Source organism: Palaemon carinicauda, chromosome 22 (genome assembly GCF_036898095.1).
Source record: "Palaemon carinicauda isolate YSFRI2023 chromosome 22, ASM3689809v2, whole genome shotgun sequence".
Taxonomy (NCBI): Eukaryota; Metazoa; Arthropoda; class Malacostraca; order Decapoda; family Palaemonidae; genus Palaemon; species Palaemon carinicauda.
In genome coordinates, this window is record NC_090746.1 from 39,736,027 (window position 1) to 39,763,526 (window position 27,500).

Genomic DNA, 27,500 nt, shown 5'->3' on the forward strand with positions numbered 1-27,500 from the left:
GGCCTTCTCTGGCGACTTCGTCGAACGTAGGTGCTTCTCTGAGGCAGCAGGAATGCGTTAGACTTTCCTCTTCCCTTATGGTTCCCAGTGCTCCTGTTGCGAGGACGTCTGCTCGTGAATTGCGTCAGTTGGAGCATGAAACTCGCGATTTTGCATGTGAAGCTCGGGATTTCGCAAACAAATTGACGATTTCTGTGAGCAATTCACGAGCAGAGATATTGGAACTGCAAGCAATTGTAGTACCAAACCCTCTCCTCTCTGAGGACCTCCCTTTCGGCACTTGAGCTCCTGAACATAGAGAGAGGCGCGAAGTACACTATGCAGGCTGCTTCGTGGCTTGATCTATGGCTAGGATCCTTGGGCTTCATGGTCCTCTCCCACGATCTTTCGAAGTAGTCGGCCAGGAAGATTCTGGAGTCTCTTCTGTTGTCTGGTACCCAAACTCTTGAGTTCTGGTCGTACCATATCCTCAACCTGTGGGCGAATACCATACTTAAGAGAAGTAATACCGTGTTTGGGAAGTTCCATAAGCAGGTGCCAAAAGTGGAAGTCTCCCGGTTGAGGAACTCCACCCTTGAGGGTTCTCTCTTCGTTTCAGAAGAGATAGAGGGGGCTGCTGAGCAATGGAGGATATTGTCGAACGATTATCTCCTCCATAGGGCCATGACATTGAGGCCCTATGGTAGACCTTCCCAGTCTTCTCGAACTCAGCAAGTTTCTTCCTCTTCACACCTGTCAACTTCTAGGTGCTCCCAACCTTCAAAGGTGTCTAAGCTGCCCTTTCCATCCAAAGGATAGAAAGGGACCAAGTCCTTCAGAGGAAAGAAGGGAGGAAAGGGAGGTGGCCGAGGTGGTCACTCCCAGTAGGAATGGCATTTCTCATCACCTACCATCTGTGGGAGGATGCTTACAGTGCCCCTGGCAGAGGTGGCAGCTCCACGGGGCAGAACTCTGGACGGTCAAAGTGATCGCTTTAGGGTATTGTGTCCCGTTCATTCAATCTCTCCCTCCTCTGACTCGGGATCCAGTGAATCCAAGCTTCTATGCGAAGGGATCCGCAAAGGAGCTGGCCTTCAGGTTCGAAGTCCAAACCATGCTGCAGAAGGGGACTCTCCATGAGGTCTCGGAGATGTCCCCATGCTTCTACAGTCAAATTTTTCTGGTGAAAAGGTGACTGGAGGCTGGAGACCAGTCATTGATCTCTCTCCTCTGAACAAGTTTGTGCAACAGACTTGTTCAGAATGGAGACGATAGACACGGTCATCCGAGTGGTTCATCTAAGGGACTTCATACGCACACTGGATTTGAAGGACGTATACTTCCAGATCCAAATCCATCCGTCTTCCAGGAAGTATTTAAGATTCATATACGAGGGAAAGACATACCAGGTCAAGGTTTTATGCTTTGGTCTCGCGACAGCCCCTCAGGTATTCACCAGTGTCTTCGCCCTAGTGCCATCATGGGCTCACAGGAATGGCATCCGTCTTCTCAGATATCTGGACGACTAGCGGATTCTAGCAGACTCGGAGACGACCCTTCTTTGTCAAGGAGACATGCTTCTCGAGTTTTGTCAGGATCTGGGGGTCCTGATAAATCACAAGAAGTCATTACTGCAACCTTCTCAAAGACCGGTATACCTTGGTATGATTGTAGACACCGTCCAAGTGAAAGTCTTCCCATTAGATGAAAGAATACGCAGACTGAAGCATCCTCAGAAGAGAAGTTCTTGCAGTCTCTCGTTGGTTCAGTCAGTTAGGCCATCTGACCTCTCTCATCTGTCTTGTTCTAAACGGCTGCCTCAGGATAAGATCCCTGCCATGGCAGCTGAAGTTCATTTGGAATCAACACTCAGACCCACTGGACACCCGAGTTAACCATAATTCAGGATCAAGCGATGGATTTGAATTGGTGGATGGCAGATGAGAATCTTCGACGAGGCGAGAGGCTTCTCGTCTCTCCTCTGGACTTGATGCACTTTACAGATGCATCAAAAGAAGGTTGGGGGCTCACCTGCTGCACCATATGATCTCCATCCTTTGGTCAGAAAGGTACCAGCTGACAGGTCACTCTGTGGTGTTGGTGAACGACAACACCACAGTAGTGGCTTACATAAACAGGGTGGTACCTTTTCACAGCCTTTATGCCATCTTGCAGTAAAGATCCTCAGATGGTCAGAAGATCATTCGGTGTCCCTATCGGCTCGCTTCATTCCCGGCAAGAGGAATCTGCTCTCGGACAATCTGAGCAGAGTGACTCAGATAGTAGGCTCTGGATGGGCTTTGAATCGTCAGATAGCCAACAAAGTCCTAACTTTGTAGGGTTCCCTGACTGTAGACCTGTTCGCAACATCTCTGAACAGCAAGCTTCTGCTGTACTGTTCTCCTGTCCCGGACCCTCAGGTTCTATGGCAAGATGCATTTTAACAACGGTGGGACAACATCGATGTGTATGCCTTTTTCCCATTTGGCTGATGAGAAGACTGCTCAATAAGATCAGAGCGTCCAAAGATCTAATGATAACCCTTGTAGCTTTGTAGCTCTGCTATGGCATCATGCAGTGGTTTCCAGAACTCCTGCAACTTATAGTAGATCTCCCACGAGAGATTCCTCCACAAACAGATCTACTCCAACAACACACCCGAACATCTTCCACAGGTCAGTGGAGTCGCTTCAACTTCGTGCTGGAGACTATCCAGTGTCTCCTCTCTCAGAAGGGCTTTTCGCGATAAGTTGTGGAGAGAATGTCTGGCTACTTACGTGAGCCCTCAGCCTCAGTCTACCAGGCAAAATGGAGAGAATTCTGTGGTTGTTGTCGTGGGAGGAATATATCTCCACTCGATGCCACTACTGTATTCCAGTAATAGCAGAGTTCCTTGTATACATTTGCAAGGGAAAGCTCCTTTCGGTCTGGGCGGTGGAAGGCTATCACTCAGCCTTGAGCCTCTCCTTTAAGGTTAAAGGAGTTGACATTTCCTCTTCGTTGAAGGTTTCTTTACTCATATGGAGTTATGAGATCACTTGCCCTCAGTCAGAGATTAGGCCTCCTCCTTGGAACGTGGTTCGGGTATTGAGATCATTGAAAGGACCACTTGACAAACCATTATGCCAAGCAACTGACTGAGCCTCACTTTGAAGAAAGCATTCCTGCTTGCTGTAACCTTGGCAAAGAAAGTCGGTGAACTTCATGGCCTCTCATATGACATCGCCCATTCAAGGGATGAGGGGGAAGTGACACACAGCTTCGTTCCTGAGTTTATTGTCAAGGCTCAAAATCCGTGGGTACTGTCCCATAGATTCGACCCCTTTCAGATTGCGATTCTTCGTTCTGTAACCAATGATTCGGATCAGTTGTTATTATGCCCAGTGAGAAGTTTGAGATACTATTTTAAACGCACTGCAGCAACACCTCTGTTTGTTAGCTCAAGGAGTGTAAAGAGGATGATCACCAAGAACATGGTTTCCTCGTTTATTCGCCAAGTGATCGAAAGCGCCTTGGCTCCCGATCCTCCTCTAGCTTGCCGACGTAGAGCCCATGATGTCAGGGGAATCAGCACTTCCTTGGCATTCAAAAGCAACTACTCCGTGTTGCAAGTACTTGAAGCGGGCGTATGGAAATGATAGACCACCCTCACAGCCCATTATCGAAAAGATGTGACCCACAGGAGACTTGATACGTTTTCTATCGGTCCTGTGGAGGCTGCTCAACAGGTGGTTTAAGAATACCTCAGGCTCCTTGATGGACAAGTAGCAGTTGGTCGAGAACATTGGTTACTTGGGTTAAGACTGGAATGAATGAGAGAATGTCAGGCTTTCCTTTCTTCATCTTCCCCTCCTTTGGGGTACAGCACCATGGGTCCCTCTGCAAGCTGGCTTCAACCTTTGCAGGTAATTATCACTTTCCTTGTGTAGCCTAATATAAGTTATAAATTAATTTACTGTCCACGTCCCCATTGCTTTCTGCGAGGTAAGCAATGGGATACGTCTTGTTTTCCTATATAAACTCAGAAGGTTCATTCAAGACAACAAACTATTACACTACATTGCACAGGCCGTTGTTATACTCATTTTGTATAATTTAGCGAGGTGTCAAAGTTTTCCCTAGACCACAGTCATATACTGTACTAGGTAAAACCTGGTCAATGTCTATGCCAGAATTAGTACTTCCACCCACCTAAGAGCGAGTCATTCAAACAAATAACGGAAGGTTTTCTAGTATGGGAACAAATGACAAATTCAGATATGATTTATATTTTTCACTAACTAATACAAATCTGGAGTTATTTATATAAATTGGCCTGCCATCACCTGTCCCCTAGAAGTCCTGCCTGTAATCAAAAGTGTTGTCTCTCACTGCTGTAAGAGTATAGATAGAGGCTGCTGGGTACCTCCCAGCCACCCCTAGCCTACCCGTGCAAGCGGTTAGGTAGGGTTGCCACCTCGCAATTAAAGTCTAAGGGCTACCTTCCAGCTCTGCCAAATGATAATCCAATTAAATAACTCCAGGTTTGTATTAGTTAAGGAGAAATACAGATTATCTCCGAATTTATCTTATTCACGTAATCATCCATGAGTTTGGACATTGTTGTCACAGAGACTTCAAACTTGGTTCATATTTGAGTGTATTAAAATCCACACCAATTAATAAAGTTAAAGGTCAGAGGTCAAGGTCAAGGTCGAGCAAAAGGTCGAGAAATAAGCTGCCGCTGTGGAGGCCTGCGCTCTACTGAGTGCCCCTTTAGTTAATGTTGTTATCATCAAAGCTATAACCCTTGTTGGAAAAGCTCCAAAAGGGAAAAAAAAACTCGGTGAGAAAAGGAAATAAAGAAATAAGCTACAAGAGTAGTATTGAACAATTATAATATTTTCAGAACAATAACATTGAATTAGAACTTTCATAAATTAACTCTAAAACTTAAAAAAACAAGCGAAAGAGAAATAAGATAAGATAGTGTGCCAAAGTGTACCCTTAAGCAAGAGAACTCTACCCCAAGAAATTGGAAGGCCATGGTGCAGAGGTTATGGCACCACCCTAGACTAGAGAACAATGGTTTGATTTTGGAGTGTTTTTCTCCCAGAAGAGTTTCTTGCCATAGCTAAAGTGTCTTTTCTATTCTTACCTAGAGGAAAGTAGCCACTGAACAATTACAGTGTAGTGGTTAATTCCTTTAGCAAAGAAGAATTGTTTGGTAATCTCAGTGTTGTCAGGTGTTATGAGGATAGAGGAGAGTATGGAAATAATAGTCCAGACTATTTAGTGTATGTGTAGGCTAAGGAAAAATGAGCTGTAAGTTTTTGCTTGCATTTTGATAAACTCGCCCTCGGGCTTGAAAGATAATATTTTTTTTAGTATATTCTACTATGTTGGAGTCCATATTTTGACCTGACAGGAAAGTTCTTGGGCACCACACAGTACCTCCCAAAATAGATTTTTCCTATGAAAACCTTTACAGTATTTTTCTTTTTTGTGGTCTCACCTTTTTTGTTTCTATCATTACTTCTGGCAATATTTTCAAGTTGTTTTCTTTTTTTTAAATGAGTCTTGATCAGTTACTGGTTTTTACTTGAAATAGTCTACACATCACTAAGTGTGATGATAAGTGTAAATAAATATATCTTTTAGCAGGGCTATTCTTATTATATGGAAGTTGTGAAAAAATTACTCAAAAGAGATTTTTACTTTTCAGGAGAACAATATTGGTATGAAAGAAGTGCTGAGTCAATGGCATATTCTGCTAATTTGGCCTTTCCTGATTCATCCATGTCTTCCTTTTGCCCAACACCAGTAGATGGAGGTTCTTCACCCATCAGAAGAGAACATAAGTGTGGGATCTTTAGCATCGATGTCAGTATGTATTACAAATGCATGTTGCAATTCAACCTTATATGAATAAAATATCTTTGTAAGTTAGATTCTTGAAGATATAGTTCTCTTTCAGAAGTTAAATAATGGAACTTCAATGTTCAGTAATTCCAGCTTCTTAAATTCCAATACAGTATGTAGAGTTGCAAGACTAAGCCCATTTTTATAACAACCATGCATTTTCCTTAATAGCTATTACTGTAGAAGTGTTTTTATTCTCAGAGGTTTTTTTTTTTTTTTTACATGAAAATGTATTAAGTAACATGTTTTCTGGAAAATTGTTTCAAATATCTTTAGTACTTCTCATTGTAAGATTGATATAGCATAATTACAAAGTTGATATAAAGATTAGTGATGATGAAAAGATAAGTTAGCCTGACATATTTTGCCTGAACTTAAGTCATTTGAATATTGGATTGAAAGAAGCTATAATATTGTATTATTTATTATTGTTACTATTATTATTAATTTATATTTAGTACAGTATTAGGATAATGATATTGGAATTCAGTACTGTAGTTTGAGCCCACTAACTTGCATCTCTACTGTAGACTTGCAAATGGCTTTCCTGAAGCATTGGTACTTCAGATCAGAGGGAAAAATTAGAAGAGGATAAAGTAAAGTTGGACAGGAAGTGGGAAGATAAATTGAATTAAATGAATGAAATTAAAGGTAGCGCGGTTATGGGCGGAAGTGTGCTGCAAGAGGCATTAAAGATAATCAATTTTCAAGTTTTTATAATATTTCATTATTTGAGAAACTTGCAGATTTTGGACAATCAAATGTACGATTCTTGTGATAGTTGTATTTATCTTGTTAAAGGTGATTATCCAACTTTAGAAAACTAAATGTTACATGTATTAGCAAACAATTGAAATGTATAGCATAATATTTATAATCTTATTTCTTTACCATAATTCAAAGGTCAAATTATGGAATTACTGTATACACTATACTTAGGGAGTAATACTCATGTTACTCACAGTGAGCCTTAATTTATAGAAACTAGAACCATGTACAGATTATTGGCTTATTGTTTTATTTGTGTTATTCTGGGGTATGAAAATGCCCCTTACATTTTATTTCCATGGACTAATGGTATGTAGGTTTTCTTTATAGTACTTACACAGTACTGTACTGTACAGTATTGTGTGATTCTAAAGTAATGTTACCTTAAACCCAGTTAGTGTTACATTTTTTATGTACAGTAATCTTGACTGCAGTTATGCTGTATCTGTGCTGTATCTGTAAGTACAGAATTATTTGAAAACATGCTTATTTGAACTCCCTTATATTAATGTTAACTATCCTCAAACACTGCTTTTCCTCCTTTTTTCCAACACGTGGCACACATTGCCTGCAGTGTAACTTTAACGTGGCAGTAACTAGCTTATATAACTTCAACTTTCTCCAATCTTCACTTTATACTTAGAAAGTATTTTAACAATCTTTGGGAGATTAGAAAGATGACTTATTGGTTTGTTACATAAATTTATCAGTATTTTACAGTAAACTATTTATTTTTCAACAGGCCAGAGTAAGTCTTTGAGGTTATTCTTCAGTGACCGAGACAGAACCTGTGGTCAACTTGTAATTGCTAGTCAAGAAAGTCAGTATAAAATCTTCCATTTTCATCATGGAGGACTAGATAAATTGGCATCTGTGTTTGAGGACTGGAACTTTTTAGTGAAGCCTAGAGATTATGAAGATGGTAGAGCAGCAGATTCAGCTCTCAAGCTATTTTTAGTTTGCAAGTAAGACAGTCTTCCATGTTAATAGACACGTAACTGCCGTGGTTTCATTAGTTTCATATTCATCTTTGATATGATTTTAGTGTAGTTAACCTAAACTAAAAGTTATGGGCTCATGTGATTTTTAACTGTAACAGTGAGAAATGTGTTCATGTAAGTGATTAACCCTTTTACTATCCATCATCATCTCCTCTTTCGCCTATTGATGCAAAGGGTCCCGGTTAGATTTCACCAGTTGTCGCAATCTTGAGCTTTTAAATCAATACTTCTCCATTCATCATCTCCTACTTCACGCATCATAGTCCTCAGCCATGTAGGCCTTGGTCTTCCAACTATTCTAGTGCCTTAAGGAGCCCAGTTGAAAGTTTGGTGAACTAATCTCTCTTGGGGAGTGCAAAGAGCATGCCCAAACCATCTCCATTTACCCCTCACCCTGATCTCATCCACATATGGCACTCGAGTAATCTCTCATATAGTTTCATTTCTAATCCTGTCCTACCATTTAGCTCCCAAAATTCCTCTGAGGGCTTTGTTCTCAAATGTACAAAATGTGTTGGATATTGTTTCATTGTCATAAAACAACTCGTATTCTTACAGTAACACCGATCTCACTAAACTGATATATAGCCTGATTTTTATATGTAATTTCAGGCTATTTGATTTCCAAATTTTACTTAACCTAACCATTTTCCGATTTTCCTTTTTTTCAATCTTTCATTAAACTCAAATTCTAAATTCTGAAGATTCTGTATTAAAGATCATAGTTCCTAAGTATTTAAAGTATTCCACCTCATTAATCCTTTCTCCTTCCAATGATATTTCATCTTCCATTGCATATTTCATTCTCACCATCTCTGTCTTTCTTCTTTTTATCTTGAGTCCAATCTTATGTGATATTTCATGCATTCTGGTAAGCAAGCTTTGCAAGTCCTGTGGTGTTCTGCTAATAAGGACAGCATCATCAGCATACTGTAGGTCAGCTAATTTCATGTTACCAATCCAGTCCAATCCCTCTCCACCATCCCCAACTGTTTTATGCATTACAAAATCCATGGAGGATAAACAACATAGGTGACAACACATTCTCTTGGAGTACTCTACAGTTCACTGGAAATTCATTTGATAGGACTCCATTAACATTAACTTTGCACGTGCTATGCTTATGAACAGACTTAATCAAATTTACATATTTAAGAGGAACTTCATAATAACGTAGGACTCTCCACAAAATTGGCCGGTGCGCATTATCAAAAGCTTTTTCATAGTTCACAAATGCCATCAAAAGTGGATTTCTATATTCTACACATTCCTGTACCACGTCTTAAAATGAAAATTTTATCTGTATAACTTTTTTTTTCTAAATCCTGCTTGCTCATCTCTCAACCTTTTCATCAATCTTTCTCTCTAGTCTTTCGAATGAGCATACTATATATTTTCATAACTGACTTAATTGTGATTCCTCTTTGATTATTGCAATCATTCGTATCTCCTTTATTAGCCATTTTCACCAACACACCTAGTTCCCATTCATCAGGTTTTGCCTCCACGGCACATTTTTACCAAATAATCTTATAAGTCGTTTGTTAGTTTCTTAATTTTTGGCCAATATTATCTCAGTAGTCATCCATCATATCCAGTGGCTTTCCTTTTCTTTAGTTTTTTAATGATAGTTTCAACTTTAAACACAATGAATTCATTCATGGGCACTTGAGGGTCTTCCTCATCTTCAGGTATATCAATCAAAGTATTCCCTTCATATCTCCTATTCATGACCTCGCTAAAATGTTCCAACCAAGTTTGCCTTTCTTCATCTGTTGTTATAACAGATACATGACCCATCTCTCTTTTCAATGGGTATATGCTTCTTCTTCTTTGCCCCAGTAGAGATTTCATTAATAATTCTGTGAGCAATTCTTACACTATAGCCACTCCTTGAATTTATCACTTTGTCATCACTTCCTTAAAAACTTTCAAGAATAAATTTGTCTTTGTCTCCTTTTTATAGTATACCAAGTATCATTTGATAATCTTGGTTTTCCCCTTGTAACTGCATGTCCCACACCTTCACTACCACTTGACTGATATATGTTCTTAATATTACACCAGTCTTCGTTAATTCAATTGCAAAGGTTTCTCTGTGCTCATTTTATAGAAGCATTGTCGTATCAAACCTAGGTATTCTATCAACATTTTTGTTGGATGCTTTCAGTTTTAATTTTAGTGTGGCAATGAGAAGCTGGTGATCACTACCAATATTTGCACCTCTATAGCGTCTTGCATTTCTTAGTCCTCCTTCTCTCTTTATTAATGGCAATGTGATCTATTTGATTTTTTAAATTGCCACATAGTGAGGTCCATGTACAGTATATTTGTGGATGTCCTAGTGTTGGAAAAGAGTACCTCCAATAACCAGATTGTTTGTTGAACAAAAAATTATATAAAGTGTACCCCATTTTCATTTGCAACTTTGCCAAGACTCATTACGCATCTCATTCTCTATGCCTTGATTATTCCTTCCAACATTAGCATTGAAGTCACCAATCACAATTGTCATATCTCTCTATGGGATCTCATCTATTACATTCTGCAGTTCTTCATCTTTCCATTCTTCAGGGGAATCATTTGTTGGTGCATAGCAAACTATAATATTCACATTGCACTGCTTTGATTTACACTTACAAGTAACAATCTACTATATACAGCTCTCCATTTCATTAATCCCTTTTCTGCTCTTCTTGTCATCATCATTCCTACCCCTTCTCTTCCAACCACATCTGTTCTTTCTGAGTAGATGTATAGGTGGTCTTGGTCGTAGATTTCTTTATCAATCCCCTTGTGTGTTTCAGTTAAGGCCAAGATATTCAAACTATATTTCATAATTGTTCTGTAACTGGAATACAAACCTACTCTAATTATAAGGGTATTACTTTCGGTGATGCTGAAAGGAGGAGCCATTAAATTTTAACGTGGGTTAACTACCCATCCTGCTAGTTAGCGAGGGTTAACTACCCATTCTGCTAGTTAGCGAGGGTTAACTTCCCATCCTGCTAGTTAGTGAGGGTTAACTTCCCATCCTGCTATTTAGTGAGGGTTAACTACCCATCCTACTAGTTAGCGACGGTTAACTACCCATTCTACTATTTAGGGAGGGTAGGGGCCGGGTTTAGATAGCTACCATCCTCACTCACACACTTGTGATTGTACTTCACTTTACTTTTGGGTCTGAAGGAGAGCGGTAGTTGCTGCTCTTCCTCCTCGCCTATTTTTGGGCTGTCATTAATTATATCTTTGTCTTTATAACTTGAGTTATCTTTATATATATATATATATATATATATATATATATATATATATATATATATATATATATATATATACATACATATATATATATATATATACAGTGAACCCTCGCTACTTCGCGGTTCGACAATCGCGGATTCACCACTTCGCGGGGTTTTTCCATAACCCATATATATATACATATCGCGGATTTTCCGGAAAATTCGAAAATACCGCGAAATCTGAAGACCCCCAAATACGATATTTTGTTACCTGTAATTCCATTAATACTGTAATTAGTAATATCTGCTCTTACTGATTGTTCATTGCATTACATATGATATATAATTCAGCACAGAAAGAAATAAAACACGAAAAGAGAATGTGATCATACGATAATTCAGTACGTAGTAAAATTAAATCGAACATGAAACGCAAATCAGATGCAGTCATACCATATTAGAATGGTGTGTACTGTAATGGATGTGCTTCTTTTCCATGAATCTTTTGTATGTATACGTACATAGTACAGTACTGCATCCAATAATATTCTTTGTTGCAAAAATCACATTTCGAATAAGCGTACGAGAGAGAGAGAGAGAGAGAGAGAGAGAGAGAGAGAGAGAGAGAGAGAGAGAGGCGTAAAATAGCGTACGTAAATTTTTATTATTATTGTTATTATTATTATTGTTGTTGTTGTTAATAAAATTATTATTATTATTATTATCATTATTATTATTATTATTATTACTGTACAGTATTATTATCATTATTTATTATTATTACGGTATTGTACTTAATCTACGTACGTTCAGTATGCGCGGGGCATCTTCTATGAGTAGGTAACCAACGCATCATAGTACTGTAAGACGGGTTGTGATTGGTTCAAGCGCTGATAGATGACGAATCAGAACTCAAGTTTTGTTATCTAGCCTGTGATTGGTGTTTTGCCCGCATCTTCTACCCGCAGCATCAAAGTTCTCGCGGGGCTGGATCGTTCACTCTCTGTTACCGCGTATCGCTGAGTAGACGTTCTTAAGTTTGTGAAGTTTAATCTGTGCTGTGTGCGACCTTTTTAAGTTGAACTTTTTGTTACAGTACTGTACGTAAATCCTACTGTAATGGCTCCCAAGCGTTCTGCTTCTCTTAAGGCTGGTAGTGAGCCTAAACGCCACCGAAGGATGATGACGATAGCTGAGAATGTTACGCTTCTCGACATGTTAAAAGATGGTAGAAGTTACGCGGCCGCCGGCCGCCATTTTGGCATCAACGAATCCACCGTTCGCTATATCAAAAAGGACGAGGCGAACATTAGAAAGACGGCTGCAATCACCTTTAGCAGATCAGCGAAGCGAGTCGTTACAACGCGTAATAAAACGATCGTACACATGGAAGGTGCTTTAGCTGTGTGGATTGCCGACTGCCGGAAGAAGAACATAGCGTTGGATACGAACACCATCCAAACAAAGGCTTTGAGTTTATATGAGAATTTTGCTGCAAAGGAACCTAAAGACGACGACGGCAACCATGCTGAAGATGATGATGATGCAGATGATCCTCAACCAGGGACATCCACTGATTCCCAGCCTCAGAAACGTTTTTCCGCAAGCAAAGGATGGTTCGCGAAGTTTCAGAAACGCTTCGCCCTGAAAAGCGTTTCCCTGCATGGGGGGAGTGCTTCCGCTGACACTGCCGCTGCTGAAACTTACGTGAACCAGACGTTCAAGAATATTATCGCCGAAGGTGGATACAAGCCGGAACAAGTCTTTAATATGGATGAGACTGGCTTGTTTTGGAAGAGAATGCCGTCGCGAACTTTCCTGTTCAAAGAGGAAGCCAAAGCCTCTGGCTTTAAGGCATTCAAGGATCGCGTTACCCTCGTGATGTGTGGCAATGCTGCTGGATTTTTGTTAAAGCCGGGGCTTATTTATAAGTCGAAAAATCCTCGCGCTTTGAAAAATAAAAATAAGAATCTCCTTCCCGTGTACTGGATGCATAATCAAAAAGCATGGATTACGAAGATGCTGACCTTCAACTGGTTCCACCAGTGTTTTATCCCGCAAGTCAGCAAATATCTCGTAGAGAAGGGCTTGCCATTCAAGATCCTTCTCCTTATGGATAACGCTGGTGGACACGCAACTGACCTGTCGCATGAGGGCATTCAGGTTGAGTTCCTGCCACCCAACACCACGTCATTAATTCAACCGATGGACCAGGGGGTTATCAGGGCGTTCAAGGCCCTCTACACGAAGAATACCTTGGCGGACCTCGTTGCGTGTGTGGATGCTGCCCAAGATGACGAGGATGAAGATTTCAACTTGAAGGCGTACTGGCGGCAGTACACCATAGCCACGTGCCTGCAGAATATTCAGAAGGCACTTCAAGAGATGAAACCTGCAACCGTGAATGCGAGCTGGAAGAAGTTGTGGCCCGATATTGTTTACGACGACAAGGGATTTACTCCGTCGGAAATCCAACACTCTGCAATACGGAAATCTGTGCAGTTGGCTGCCATAATTGGAGGTGACGGGTTTGGCGACATGACGACTGAAGACGTCGACGAGTTGTTGGACTGCCATTCCCAGCCCCTAACTGACGCAGACCTCGAAGACCTGACGAAATCGGCAAGTGAGGAAGAGAGTGATACCCAGGAAGAGACCCAAGAAAATGTCGAAGAAACGGGCTTGCCAAGTTCTGCAACCATATCAAGGAGGCGAAAGAAATGTTACAAGAGTGGGACGAGGATATGGTTCGGTCTATGCAATTCTCCAACAAGGTCGATGACATCATGACTCCCTACAGGATGCTCTTAGAGCGAAAAAAGAAGCAGCGGCAGCAACTTCCGATCACAATGTTTTTCCAGCCTCGCAAAAAAGAGCCAGTTCCTCCTGCTAGTACGCCTTCGGAAGAAATTGAAGAAGTTGAAGAGGTGTCCCAGGAAAAGACACCTCCGTCTGAAGAGACGTAAAATACTATCATTGACTGCACAGTAGAACACATCATCAGCTTCATCATCATCATTTCTACTGTGCAGCAAATTCATCGCCATCACCATTCAAGTTTTTCTTCAACTTCTTTCGTGGTGAGTACAGTAACAATCTTTATTTTTTACTTTAATATTCTTACTGCCTGTTTTATAGTTTAGTAATGTACGTACTGTATGCATTAAGTTAAAGGGAAGGTTTTAAAAGTCTACATGTTGTAACCTATCATATTTTTTTTGTTTAAAATTTACATTTACGTACGTAAAACAATCTCTCTCTCTCTCTCTCTCTCTCTCTCTCTCTCTCTCTCTCTCTCTCTCTCTCTCTCTCGTAAATTGTTTTCCTGCTTTGCTACGTACAATACTGTATAATTTATATTTGTAAGGTAACATATTTTGTAAATGCTTTTACTGTAAATACTGTATGTACTGTATCATTATTTATCACTATCATCATGCGCGTTAAATGCCTTGTTTGTTCTGAGCGTGGTTGTTTACTGAGCGTACACGCCGTCGTTTCAGGCGGCGTCATAAAGAAAAAGATTTCATTTGGAAGTCCTAAGAAAAATACGTAAACTAAAACATTGGTAATAAAAAAATCAACATACAGTACTGTATAATCAATATAATCGATGCAAAAACTAACCTATACATATATGTGTACACTAAATGAGTTTGTTTCTTCATTATGATCAGAGATGAACGTAAACAAAACATTGGTTGCCATTTTTTATCGTGCTTTTTAGGTGTTTAGGAAACGCATGATATAAAATCGCCTTTAATATTTGTGCCTGTTTTAGTTTAGGGTGCTGTAGTACATGCATTAAGTGTTCTGTACATTAAAGGGTGGTTTGTTAACAGTACTACGTACAAGGGAAGGTTTTAAAAGTCCGAATATACATGTTAAATAAATAGGTAAATATGATGTCACTACTTCGCGGATTTTCACCTATCGCGCCCGCGTCTAGAACCTATCTACCGCGATAAACGAGGGTTCACTGTATATATATATATATATATATATATATATATTTATATATATATATATATATATATATATATATATATATATATATATATACACAGTAGAACTTCGGTTTACGAACGACTCCGCTTACAAATTTTTCAGTTTACGAAGCGACTTTCTCTGAAAAATTCGTCTCGGTTAACGAATATTGTATCGGTTAACGAATTTAAATTTCCCTCCCACGCGCCGTTTTTTGTGGAAAAGTGTTAACGCCGCGCTTCCTGATCGCATTTTTCATGGAAATAACTTAACGACAGCATCTCACAATGGAGTCACGTGACTCCTCCCACGCATACCTACCACCCCCTAAACCCCTTTTTTGGGCTCAAGCCATGTCGTCCTGATGGAAGTTCCTTAAAGGCAGCTTCCTAGGGTATATTACAACTACGGCGATATTCCCAGAGAATTTACCTTAAGGTACCCAGAATTCTAACTCCTGGAGCGAGTATCCCTAAAAAGACCTTAGGGATATCGTAAATATCAGCGGACGTATTCTTGACACGCCACATAGCAATCTATACCCCGAATAGAGTTAACACTTCGTAGGGGTCAAATGGCAAGAAAACGAAAACGATAAGAAAGGGGGGAGCCGTTCGTAAGGCATCTCTCCTCCCCGTTTCGTAAGCGTGCCCTGCGCCGCTCGCGGCGCCATCTGTATTCCTTTTTGCGTAGCTATACAACTCGGTGTTTTTCCCTGTGTTTCTACCAAATCTTGGATTTACTCTCGTATTATGCTTTCTCCAACTTCTTCTGCTTCGGATAAGTTGAGTACTATTTCTTTTATGTATAAATGTAGGCTCTTGTTTAAAATTAAAGTAATTAAAAGAGTTATCTTTGATACAAGAGCTGTTGCCTGCTGGAGGCGTCATGGACGCTGTCGCTCGCTAGAATAGGATTTATTTGTTAGCAAGAGCGACGTTCCCAGCCCCCTGCGCTTTAATAATTAGCTGCTTAGCTTAATTAGGAATTCTGTTATGATGCGATAGTAGTGCGCCTGGCGAAAGATTTGCCTAGGCTGACCAACACTAGTCTTCGTAGCCTAGTTGTTGGCCCTTGTACTTCCTGCATGATAATTAGTCTTCCAAGTGTGATTTTATATTGCTTAAAGCGTTAGGCAACGTTATACATATAAGCCCTTTTTCGAGTATTTTCCAAGATAGTATTGGAGTGAGTTTCGGTGATTTAGGTAATCGATTCTCTTAGTGCCTAGGCTAGGTTGTCTTAGGTCATTATAATATTATCTGTTTCCCCGTTTGCTCCCTTCTCTTCGGGGAAGGGGCAAACCCTTTCCCTCTGTTTAAGCCTTAGGCTTAACTCTAGTGGTTTGTTTGAATTAATTTTCAAATATAACTATGCTGGAGTAGTACTGTACCTTCCTGCTCCAACTGAATTGGTTCAGAGGGGGACAGTACAGCAGTGTATTAGTCTGAGTCCGTGTTGGTCTAGCGTGGGGCAGAGTCTCCCTTGCTGCCTGACACGGGCATAGGAGGTTTATCCTCCTTGGATCACCTTGGAGGGTTCCTGTAGTTGATCCCTTCGCTCGGTGACCCCTCAGACTTGTCCTCTTTGCTGTTCCGGGTTCGGGATATGTATAGCAATTCCTTCCTTGCCTTGGTTTTAGGGAGGCAGCCAGTAGTGCCGGCCTCCCTCCCTGGATTTCTCTGGCTGAGATGAGCTTTCTTAGTTGGGAATGATCCTTAACCAAGGCAAGGTTGGACAGGACCCTCTGTCCTTCCCTTCTATTTTTCCGTTTCCTTTGTGTCAGTCGTCTCACATCCGTACCTAGCCTAGGTTAGGATGGGGAACTGACGTGGTCCCCTGTCGGCCGGCAGAGTGTGCCGACCGGCAGAGACCCTATCTTTTGAGTGCTGCCCGGTCCTTTCTTGGTCCCTCAACCGCTGCCGTCTGTAGAGTCAGTAAGCAGTGGTTAGGAAGCCTGACTTAGTGTCTCCCCTTCCTCTCGGCACTCTTTCGGGTGCCGGGCGCAGAGGTTCATAGCCTCTTAGCCCGGCACTCATTCTGTTGTCTTCTTATGTGTTGTCCTTGCCGTCTGCCGGCCTAGGGGCCGGCCGTCGGTAGGGGGTGTTCTCTAGTTCTCTTGCTGTCGGTCGGCGGTGGTTATGCCTTTGCCGGCCGGTCTCTTTGCTCGCCTGCCGGCCGCTATGAGTGGCGGCCGGCAGCCGAGCGCTACCTGGTGTGGATGCCAGCCGGCAGGGTTTGCTTACCGCTGCCGGCCGGCCTGCTACATTGCTCGGTTAGCCGGCCACTAAGAGTGATGGCCGGCAACACGGTGCTACCCGGGTGGCTACGGACCGGCAACCACTGCCGGCCGGTTCAGGCATGGGAACTGGAGTTCTCCCCAATAGGGGTGATCTGAAGTTGTATACTTGAGACCTACCTTTGGAAAAAAAGGGGGGGGGGGGGGTACTGACCGGCAAGAGCCGGCCAGCACACCACCCTCATGTGCTGTATCAGTTCTTTTTTGGGTGGTGTATTCTACCAAGGGAGACCATGATATAGTAGGTTACAACACTTTTTTCTAACTTACTTGTGTTGCCTTGTGCAATCACTTGGTGTCGCCTTACAAGGATAAAAAGAGAATTCTTTTCATCTCTAGCCAGAATGGTAAAATCTTACCTTAGGTGTGAGCTACACCTAATTTCCCTCGGGAAGTATGATCTCTGGTTATTCTAGTAAAGACTAACTACGTGATTTTATGGCTGGTGGGCTTCTACAGGTGATTGTGTGGGTTTCACAAGTAGGTGTCTTTCCCTTATTCTTTGTGAATGCTCATATATACATGTGAATTGAAATTCACTTGATATTCATGGAAATTTTTTTCTTTTACAGGAGGAGCATCCGAAATGTGATTGTGTTTTCTGCAATGTCCGCAGCAAGAACTTTTGCGGACATGTCTCGTGTAGGAGGCACGCGGCTTGCGCAGCCTCCAATGATGATCATCGCTACTGGGATCCGCAGGTATGTGCAGTGTGTACTAACCTGCTATCAGAGGCTTTTGAATCCCCTAGGTCGGCGGAGTCAAGGGATGCAGCGAGGGAGAAGCTCCGTTTATGGGTAAGGGGTTTCCAGAAGAACACCACTGGACCTTATCTTCCTAATGAGAAGATGAGGGCATACCTTTTTCCCAAGGCTTCTACTGACGCTGTTGTTCCCCAGCCTCGGCCGGAGATCCCTCTCGTCCAGATCCCAGTGGAGGAGGATGTTGCGGATGCCATGCAGGACATCCAGCTGGATGACAAGATGTCTGACTTGTCCGACCGTGCGGAACAGGACCTCCTCGCAGAGGGTGAGGAGGAGGATCAAGATCCGATTGCCGTGGAGGAAGAGGTTCCCGTACCTTCAGACGTTCCGGTTCAGGCCCCTGAACCTATCCCCTCTACTTCGTCCGCTCTTCCAGCAGAGCTGGGACAGGCTCTCTCTTCCATCGTTGGTATGATACAACAGATGCAGAGGGAGAATAATCAGAAGGCCGCTGCAATGGAGCTCCAGATGCAGAAGATCACAGCATCACGTGGACCTCCAAAGAAGCTCAACGTGAAGGACCTTCCTCTGTGCTCGGATGCCAACCCGTGGAGATATGCCGAGCACATGCCGATGACGGTCGGGAAGATCGTCATGTCGGAGAAACTGGGCTCAGTTCCCCTTGAGGAGGTGGAATTCTGGCCCAGCAGAGGGGCCTACCCGGACTGTTATGTCCGTCTGAAGAAGGAGCCGGCCTCGAAGGAGGAGACGGAACCGAAGGAGGTGAACATCCTGGATCACTCCAAGGCTCAAGCTGCCTTAACATCTGCATTGAAGGAGAGGGGGTTCTCAAACTCTAAAGTTGCTGCTTTGAGTAAGAAGCACCCCTCCTTCGTATCCTCCCCGGCTAGGGCCTTCCCCTTTATGCAGAAAGGGTTCGCGGCCGTTTTGAAGGCGGTTGAAGCTGGCAAACCATGTCCATCTCTGGAGGAATGCAAGCCACTGTCGTTGGCCTTGCCGTTGGATAACAAGGACTGGAAGGAGGTACACCTCACCTTCTCGGTTGGGAAGTTGGACGCCGATATTGCAGGTCAACAGTTCGGCGAAAACCTTCCCAAGTTGTCGGAATTCCTCCTACGGAGGGAATTGGATACAAAGGAGCGTCTGGCAGCCTCGATGTCTCTCCAGACAAACATGGAGACAATGGCTAGCGACCCCAAGATGCCTGAGATGTTCATGGTAATGGCCAAGATCCATCTGGCCACGGTGACTAAGGACCTCTATTGCTTTGTCAAAGCGAGGAGGGCCTGCAGGGAGTTTGTGTTCGCCTCGGCCACAGTGAGGCATGAACCCAAGAGACTCATCTCATCTAGCATCTGGGGTAAAGATCTCTTTCCCAATGAGGTGGTCAAGATGGTGGTGGACAAGGCAGCCACTGAGAACCGAAATCTTCTCCTTAAGTGGGGCCTGTCCCTTAAGAGGAAGTCTACCCCGATGAGGGCCCTCAGCCGAAAGGAAAGGCGAAGAAATCGAGGTTTTCTTCCCGTCCAGCCAAGCCTTTCAGACCACAACGACAGCAGCAGCAGCAGCCAGCTTTGCCTCCGGTACCACAACTGGTAGCCCAGACCCCGACCACCTTCCAATGGGTACCCCAAGCCGTGTCATCAGCATCCCCGGCATTCAATCCAGTGTTCGAAGGGCAATCGACCACGTTTCGAGCAAAGCCCAGAGGTGCAGCCAGAGGTTCGGCGAGACGCCCCTCTAGGGGAAGAGGATTCAGAGGTGGTCGCGGCCGGGGAGGCAAGACTGCAGGGCAGTCAAAGTGAAGTGTCGCCGGTAGGAGGGAGACTACAGTATTTCCGGGATCGCTGGACCTTCGATCCCTGGGCCCACAGCCTGCTCAAAAATGGACTGGGTTGGAGTTGGTACAGTACTCCGCCCCTGTGCCCTCAATTTTTCCAACACTCCACCCCCGTTTTGGAGGAGTACATTCAAGAACTGTTGGAGAAAAAGGTGATCCGGAGGGTAAAGTCCATCAAGTTCCAAGGGAGGCTGTTTTGTGTTCCCAAGAAAGACTCGGGGAAACTCAGAGTCATTCTGGACTTGTCACCACTCAACAAGTTCATAATGAACCACAAGTTCAAGATGTTAACATTACAACACATAAGGGCCTTACTGCCCAAGAGGGCATATACCGTCTCCATCGATTTGTCAGACGCCTATTGGCACGTTCCAATAAGTCGCCGTCTCTCCCCCTACCTAGGATTCAAGCTACAACAAAAACTTTATGCTTTCAGAGCGATGCCTTTCGGGCTAAACATAGCTCCAAGGATCTGTACGAAGCTTGCGAGCGCAGCGCTCAAACAGTTACGCCTAAAAGGGTTCCAGGTAGTAGCCTACCTGGACGATTGGTTGGTGTGGGCAGCATCCAGAGCGGAATGCTTGCAGGCTTCCCTACAGGTGATTCAGTTCCTGGAATATCTAGGTTTCATGATCAACAGAAAGAAGTCTCGTCTTTCTCCAGCTCAGAGGTTCCAGTGGTTGGGAATTCACTGGGATCTAGTGTCACACCGTTTTTCCATTCCAATGTCGAAAAGGAAGGAAATAGCGGGGTCTGTCAAGAGACTTCTAGGTTCCGAGAGGATATCAAGACGCGAACAAGAGAGGGTTTTGGGCTCTCTTCAGTTCGCATCAGTAACAGACCCAGTGCTAAGAGCACAGCTAAAAGATGCAGCGGGAGTTTGGAGAACCTTTGCATCAAGAGAGCGAAGGGACTTGAAGAGACCGGTCCCACTTCGGCTACGTTCTCTTCTCAGACCGTGGTCTCAAGCCAGTCGTCTAAAGAGGTCAGTACCTCTTCAGCCACCCCCCCCGTCAGTGACAATCCACACAGACGCCTCAAAGGTAGGGTGGGGAGGTCACTCCCATCGGAAAAAAGTGCAAGGGACCTGGTCCAAGCTATTTGGGACTTTTCACATAAACTTTCTAGAAGCTATGGCAGTGCTTCTTACCCTGAAGAAAGTATCCCCACGTCACTCGATCCATGTAAGGTTGGTACTGGACAGCGAGGTGGTAGTGAAATGTCTGAATCGGCGGGGATCGAGATCTCCACCTCTCAACCAGGTAATGTTAGCTATATTCCGACTGGCGCAGAAGAAGAAGTGGCACCTGTCAGCAGTTCACCTTCAAGGAGTCCGGAATGTGACCGCGGACGCTCTATCCAGGGTTACACCGATAGAGTCGGAATGGTCCCTAGACGCAGGATCATTCTCCTTCATCTCGAGTCAAGTCCCAGAACTGCAGATAGACCTCTTCGCGACGAAGGACAACAAGAAGCTGCCGAGATATGTGTCCCCGTACGAGGACCCCTTGGCGGAAGCAGTAGATGCGATGTCCCTCGATTGGAACAGATGGTCCAGGATCTACCTGTTTCCCCCTCACAATCTGATGTTGAGGGTCCTCAACAAACTGAGATCCTTCAAGGGAGTAGCAGCGATAGTGGCCCACAAGTGGCCGAACAGTGTATGGTTCCCTCTAGCTCTGGAACTACGACTAGAGTTTCTACCACTCCCGGACCCAGTTCTGTCCCAGCAAGTCCAGAAGTCGACTGTCTACGCTTCATTACAGAAAACCCGGACCCTGCAGCTCATGATTTTCTCTCCCTAGCGGTGAAGAAACGGTTCGGAATCTCGAAAGATAGCATCGACTTCCTGGAAGAATATAAGTGCAAGTCTACTAGAAGGCAGTACGAATCAGCATGGAAGAAATGGGTAGCCTTTGTCAAAGACAAGAATCCGCACGAGATCTCTACGGAGTTCTGCCTATCCTTCTTCATCCACCTCCACGGACAGGGGCTGGCGGCTAACACGATTTCTACATGTAAGTCAGCTCTGACAAGACCCATTCTATATGCCTTCCAGGTAGACCTCGCTAACGAGATTTTTAACAAGATCCCGAAGGCCTGTGCTAGGCTTAGACCTTCAGCTCCTCCAAAGCCTATTTCATGGTCTTTAGACAAAGTCCTTCATTTTGCCTCATTACTGGATAATGAGGAGTGTGCACTGAAGGACCTGACTCAAAAAGTGATCTTCCTTTTTGCCCTAGCTTCTGGGGCCAGAGTTAGTGAGATTGTAGCCCTCTCGAGAGAGGAGGGCCGGGTTCAGTTCCTGGATGGGGGAGAACTGAACCTGTTTCCGGACCCTACGTTTCTCGCTAAGAACGAGTTGCCCACCAACAGGTGGGGTCCCTGGAGAATCTGCCCTCTGAAAGAAGATGCATCTCTATGTCCCGTAGAATGCCTAAAGGTCTATCTTCGTAGAACTTCAGACTTCCATGGGGGCCAACTATTCAGAGGAGAAACATCGGGCTCGAATTTATTTTTAAATCAACTTAGGGCGAAAATTACATATTTTATTCGCAGAGCGGATCCTGACAGTTCACCCGCAGGTCATGATCCGAGGAAAGTTGCTTCATCCTTAAACTTCTTTAACTTTATGGATTTTGAACACCTTCGTTCATACACTGGCTGGAAGTCTTCCAGGGTATTCTTTCGCCACTATGCTAAGCAAGTGGAGCAGCTAAAGAGGTCTGTGGTAGCAGTTGGTTGCGTCGTTAACCCTGCTGTTTAACTCTGCGAGGAACAGGGGATTTAATTGGGACTTTGATTCTTGGGTGAGTGTATAGTTATATGCGTTGCTATAACTAGTAGTGAAGGCTCTGGGAGCCCACAATGACTATTCCAGCGTTATAGTGATTGTAGCACAAGTACAGACAGGTGTGCCGAGCGTTTCTGACGCTAATGTCAGTGGATAGTAACATGGACGTTTAACTTTGATACCTTGGTATGTGACAAGTGACCTGATTGTTTTCTTTCAGATAACCATACATCCATGCACTACGGTACTTGTGTAAATTGTTGGTCATCCACCTATCATATGTATATAATTGTGGTAACCATGTCTATTTATTGTTAATCAATAAACTTGTTCTCGGGAACCTTGCGTCTCCTTCACCTATATTGATTTCATTTTAATTATTGAGCATTCAGCCTATGTATATTAATCGGGGATATCTATAATAGCCTGTTCCTTAATGCAAGCCTTGTTGCACTGGTTTATACTTTCCTTAGCATAAAGGGCTCCACCCTTCTCTGAGGACGGTGGCGGCAGCAAGTTTAATCCTACGCAGATATAACCTTTTTGTCTATTTATACTTCGACCAGGGTGCTGGTCGGGGTTTTTCCCTTGGATGCTGTAGTTCCGTAAGGACTATGCTTTACTTCATATAGAGTGAGACCACTATATTGTATTGGCTTGCGAGTGATTCATACATAGGTATATGTACTCTTCGTTCGTTTCTAGAGTCTAGTAGGACTCCTCCCTGTAGGGGGCAGGAAGCGCTTTCATGGCTTATGATTAGTGAAAAGATGTATAACGGTAACATCTTAGGTCTTTCAGTCGAGTTGACTAAGAAACATTCCTGAGGAGTACGGCACGTATTGAGAATCCACAGATACAGTAATGCTCTGGTATACTTCCATCAGGACGACATGGCTTGAGCCCAAAAAACGGATTTTGAGCGAAGCGAAAAATCTATTTTTGGGTAAGATGGCCATGTCGTCCTGATGGACCCGCCCTGTCCCTTTTCAAAAAAAAAAAAAAAAAAAAAAAAAAGAAAAGGGCTGTAGGACCCCTCCCTACATACAGTATCTGTAGCACCTCGTGTATCGCTACAAGGAATACAGATGGCGCCGCGAGCGGCGCAGGGCACGCTTACGAAACGGGGAGGAGAGATGCCTTACGAACGGCTCCCCCCTTTCTTATCGTTTTCGTTTTCTTGCCATTTGACCCCTACGAAGTGTTAACTCTATTCGGGGTATAGATTGCTATGTGGCGTGTCAAGAATACGTCTGCTGATATTTACGATATCCCTAAGGTCTTTTTAGGGATACTCGCTCCAGGAGTTAGAATTCTGGGTACCTTAAGGTAAATTCTCTGGGAATATCGCCGTAGTTGTAATATACCCTAGGAAGCTGCCTTTAAGGAACTTCCATCAGGACGACATGGCCATCTTACCCAAAAATAGATTTTTCGCTTCGCTCAAAATCCGTTTATTACCCCCTTCACTCGTTCATTATCTCAGTATCCGCCGTCTCGATAGCATACATACTTAGTGAATTCGTGGACGATTTCTTTGTGATTTTTACACGTGGTTTGTGATTTGTTTTATTTTCACTCATTTGTGATTACAGTACTGTACTGTGTGTGATAGACAATGGCTCCTAAGATGTCGAAGAAGGAAAGCAGTAAGAAGAAGCTGATGATAACGATCGAGATGAAGAAGGAGATCATCGAGAAGCATGACCAAGGCATGCGTGTGAAAGACATTGCTAGTTTTTTCAATCGCTCGCAGTCGACGATATGCACAATATTAAAGAAAAAAGAAGAAATAAAGGCTGCTAAAGTAGCTAAAGGTGTATCGTCGTTGTCAAAACAACGGCCACCTATTCTTGATGACGTAGAAAATTTATTGATGGTGTGGTTAAATGAAAAGCAGCTCGCAGGAGATTCAGTAAATGAGAACATTATTTGCGAGAAGGCAAGAACCATTTACGAGGACTTGGTGAGAAGTGAGCCAGGCACATCAGCAGAAAAACAAAGTTTTAAGGCAAGCTGTGGTTGGTTTGAAAAATTCAAGAAGAGAACGGGTATCCATAGTGTTGTTCGGCATGGCGAGGGGGCCAGCGCCGATACGAAGGCAGCAGAGTCTTTTGTGAAAGAGTTCAAAAGGCTCGTGGACTCCGAGGACTACGTTTCCCAACAGGTGTTTAATTGCGATGAGACAGGCCTCTTTTGGAAGAAAATGCCCAGGAGGACCTATATCACGGCAGAAGAAAAGGCCCTTCCTGGCCATAAGCCCATGAAAGACCGTCTAACCCTGCTGTTCTGTTCCAACGCCAGTGGGGATTGCAAAATTAAACCTCTCCTGGTGTATCACTCGGAAAATCCACAAGCCTTCAAGAAGAACAATGTGCAGAAGAAAAAGTTGCACGTCATGTGGCGTTCTAATACGAAGGCTTGGGTGACAAGGATCTTCTTCGTTGAGTGGATGAACGAGGTTTTTGGTCCCGAAGTCAAGAGATACCTCCTGGAGAAGGACCTCCCACTCAAAGCCTTGCTGTTAATGGACAATGCTCCTGCCCATCCTCCAGCCATTGAAGAGGACATAGCGGAGGAATACAAGTTCATTAAGGTGAAGTTCCTACCCCCCAACACCACTCCAATACTCCAGCCCATGGATCAGCAAGTGATCTCAAATTTTAAAAAACTTTATACCAAAGCTATGTTCCAGCGCTGCTTTGAAGTAACAGAGGGCACCAACCTTACCCTCAGAGAGTTTTGGAAGGATCACTACTCCATCTACAACTGCCTGACTTTAATTGATAAAGCCTGGCAAGGAGTCACCAGGAGAACCCTCAATTCCGCCTGGAAGAAACTGTGGCCCGACGCCGTTGCAGAACGGGATATCGAGGGGTTCGAACCCAACCAGGAGGAAGCAGTTGACGAGGATATTGTGTCCTTGGGCAAGGCAATGGGGCTGGAGGTGGACACGGATGACATCGACGACCTCCTGCAGGAGCATAAGGAGCAGCTGACCACCGAGGAGCTGAAGGACCTGCACGAGCAGCAGCAAAGAGAGGTAATAGAGGAAATCTCATCTGAGGAGGAGGGAGGCACTGCAAAATCACTGTCTTCGAGTGAGATAAAAGATTTTTTAAAGAAGTGGGAAGACGTGAAAAGTTTTCTTGAGGAAAATGTCCCGAATAAGGCTGAAACAGACCGTGCAATAAATTCATTAGTCGATAATGGGGTGGGTCACTTCTATAAAATTATAAAGAACAGACAAAAGCAGGTGTCTATTGAAAAATATCTTGTGAAGGGGGAGAAAAGAACTGTGAAAGACGACGACCAAGAGTCTCGCAAACGCAAAACCAGTGATAGTGAACGCCATTCTCGCGAGAGAACTTCAGTCAACGTTCCTGAAGTTCTCATGGAGGGAGATTCTCCCTCCAAGCAGTAACCCCCTCCTCCTCCTTCCCCTCCTCTCGTCTCCATCAAGCCAGCAGCGACACTCCTCTAAGGTAAAGTTCAGGTTTACTGTGCATGCATATCCATATTTTCATCATTAAATGACTGCAATATTTTAATAATTTTGTGTAGAGTACAGTAGAGTACTGTATGTGTAAGGAAAAATTTGTGAAAATTGGTTTTTCTAGATGGGTTGAACTAATTATTTCGATTTTATAACATTCTTATGGGGAAATTCGTTTCGCGATACGAATTTTTCTGTTTACGAGTTCGCATTAGGAACGAATTAAATTCGTAAACCGAGGTTCTACTGTATATATATATATATATATATATATATATATATATATATATATATATATATATATATATATATTCAAATAAGCCATATAAAATTTTTTTGATACATTAATGTCTGGATTCTCTTAACGACCTCGGGATCAGAGCCCCAGGCGAAATCACACAAAGACAAGAGCTTGTGACCGGCCGGGAATCGAACCCTGGTCGGCAAGCTTGTATAGGCAGTGACTAAACCACTTGGCCACGAAGAAAGATAAAAGTCAATGACAATTCTTCTGTACTTATACCTGTCGAATTCAGGTGTTTTGTACTTAGAATTGAAATCAACCCATCTTCACCATCATAGCTAATTGGTAGTTTGTTACTTGGCATTCGATTAATGATAAATTTTACACGTTTAGCCATATAAATTTTTTTTGATACATTAATGTCTGGATTCTCTTAACGACCTCGGGGTCGTTAAGAGAATCCAGACATTAATGTATCAAAAAAAAAAATTTATATGGCTTATTTGAATATGTAAAACACGTCTAAATGTGTAAAATTTATCATTAATAGAATGCCAAGTAACAAACTACCAATTAGCTACGATGGTGAAGATGGGTTGATTTCAATTCTAAGTACAAAACACCTGAATTCGACAGGTATAAGTACAGAAGAATTGTCATTGACTTTTATCTTTCTTCGTGGCCAAGTGGTTTAGTCACTGCCTATACAAGCTTGCCGACCAGGGTTCGATTCCCAGCCGGTCACAAGCTCTTGTCTTTGTGCGATTTCGCCTGGGGCTCTGATCCCGAGGTCGTTAAGAGAATCCAGACATTAATGTATCAAAAAAAAAAAATTTATATGGCTTATTTGAATATGTAAAACACGTCTAGATGTGTAAAATTTATCATATATATATATATATATATATATATATATATATATTATATATATATATATATATATATATATATATTGTATATATATATATATATATATATATATATATATATATATATATATATATATAGATTATGTATATATATATATATATATATATATATACATATATATATATATATATATATATATATATATATATATATATATATTATATATATATATAGAATATTTATATATATATATATATATAGGTTTAGATTTTATATATATATATATATATATATATATATATATATATATATATATATATATATATATATATATATTTCTGGGCTCCGACC

The 27,500-nt window shown here is 42.7% G+C and overlaps 1 protein-coding gene across 1 annotated transcript in view; it reads left to right on the forward strand.

Moving 5' to 3' along the window:
- The window catches only part of TBC1D16 (TBC1 domain family member 16), a 496,458-nt gene that overhangs the window by 182,051 nt on the left and 286,907 nt on the right, over window positions 1–27,500 (forward strand). Inside the window, exons 6-7 of the mRNA XM_068346153.1 lie at window positions 5,684–5,845; window positions 7,391–7,613. Coding sequence (XP_068202254.1) covers window positions 5,684–5,845; window positions 7,391–7,613 — 385 coding nt within the window. The remainder of the gene's footprint in view (window positions 1–5,683; window positions 5,846–7,390; window positions 7,614–27,500) is intronic.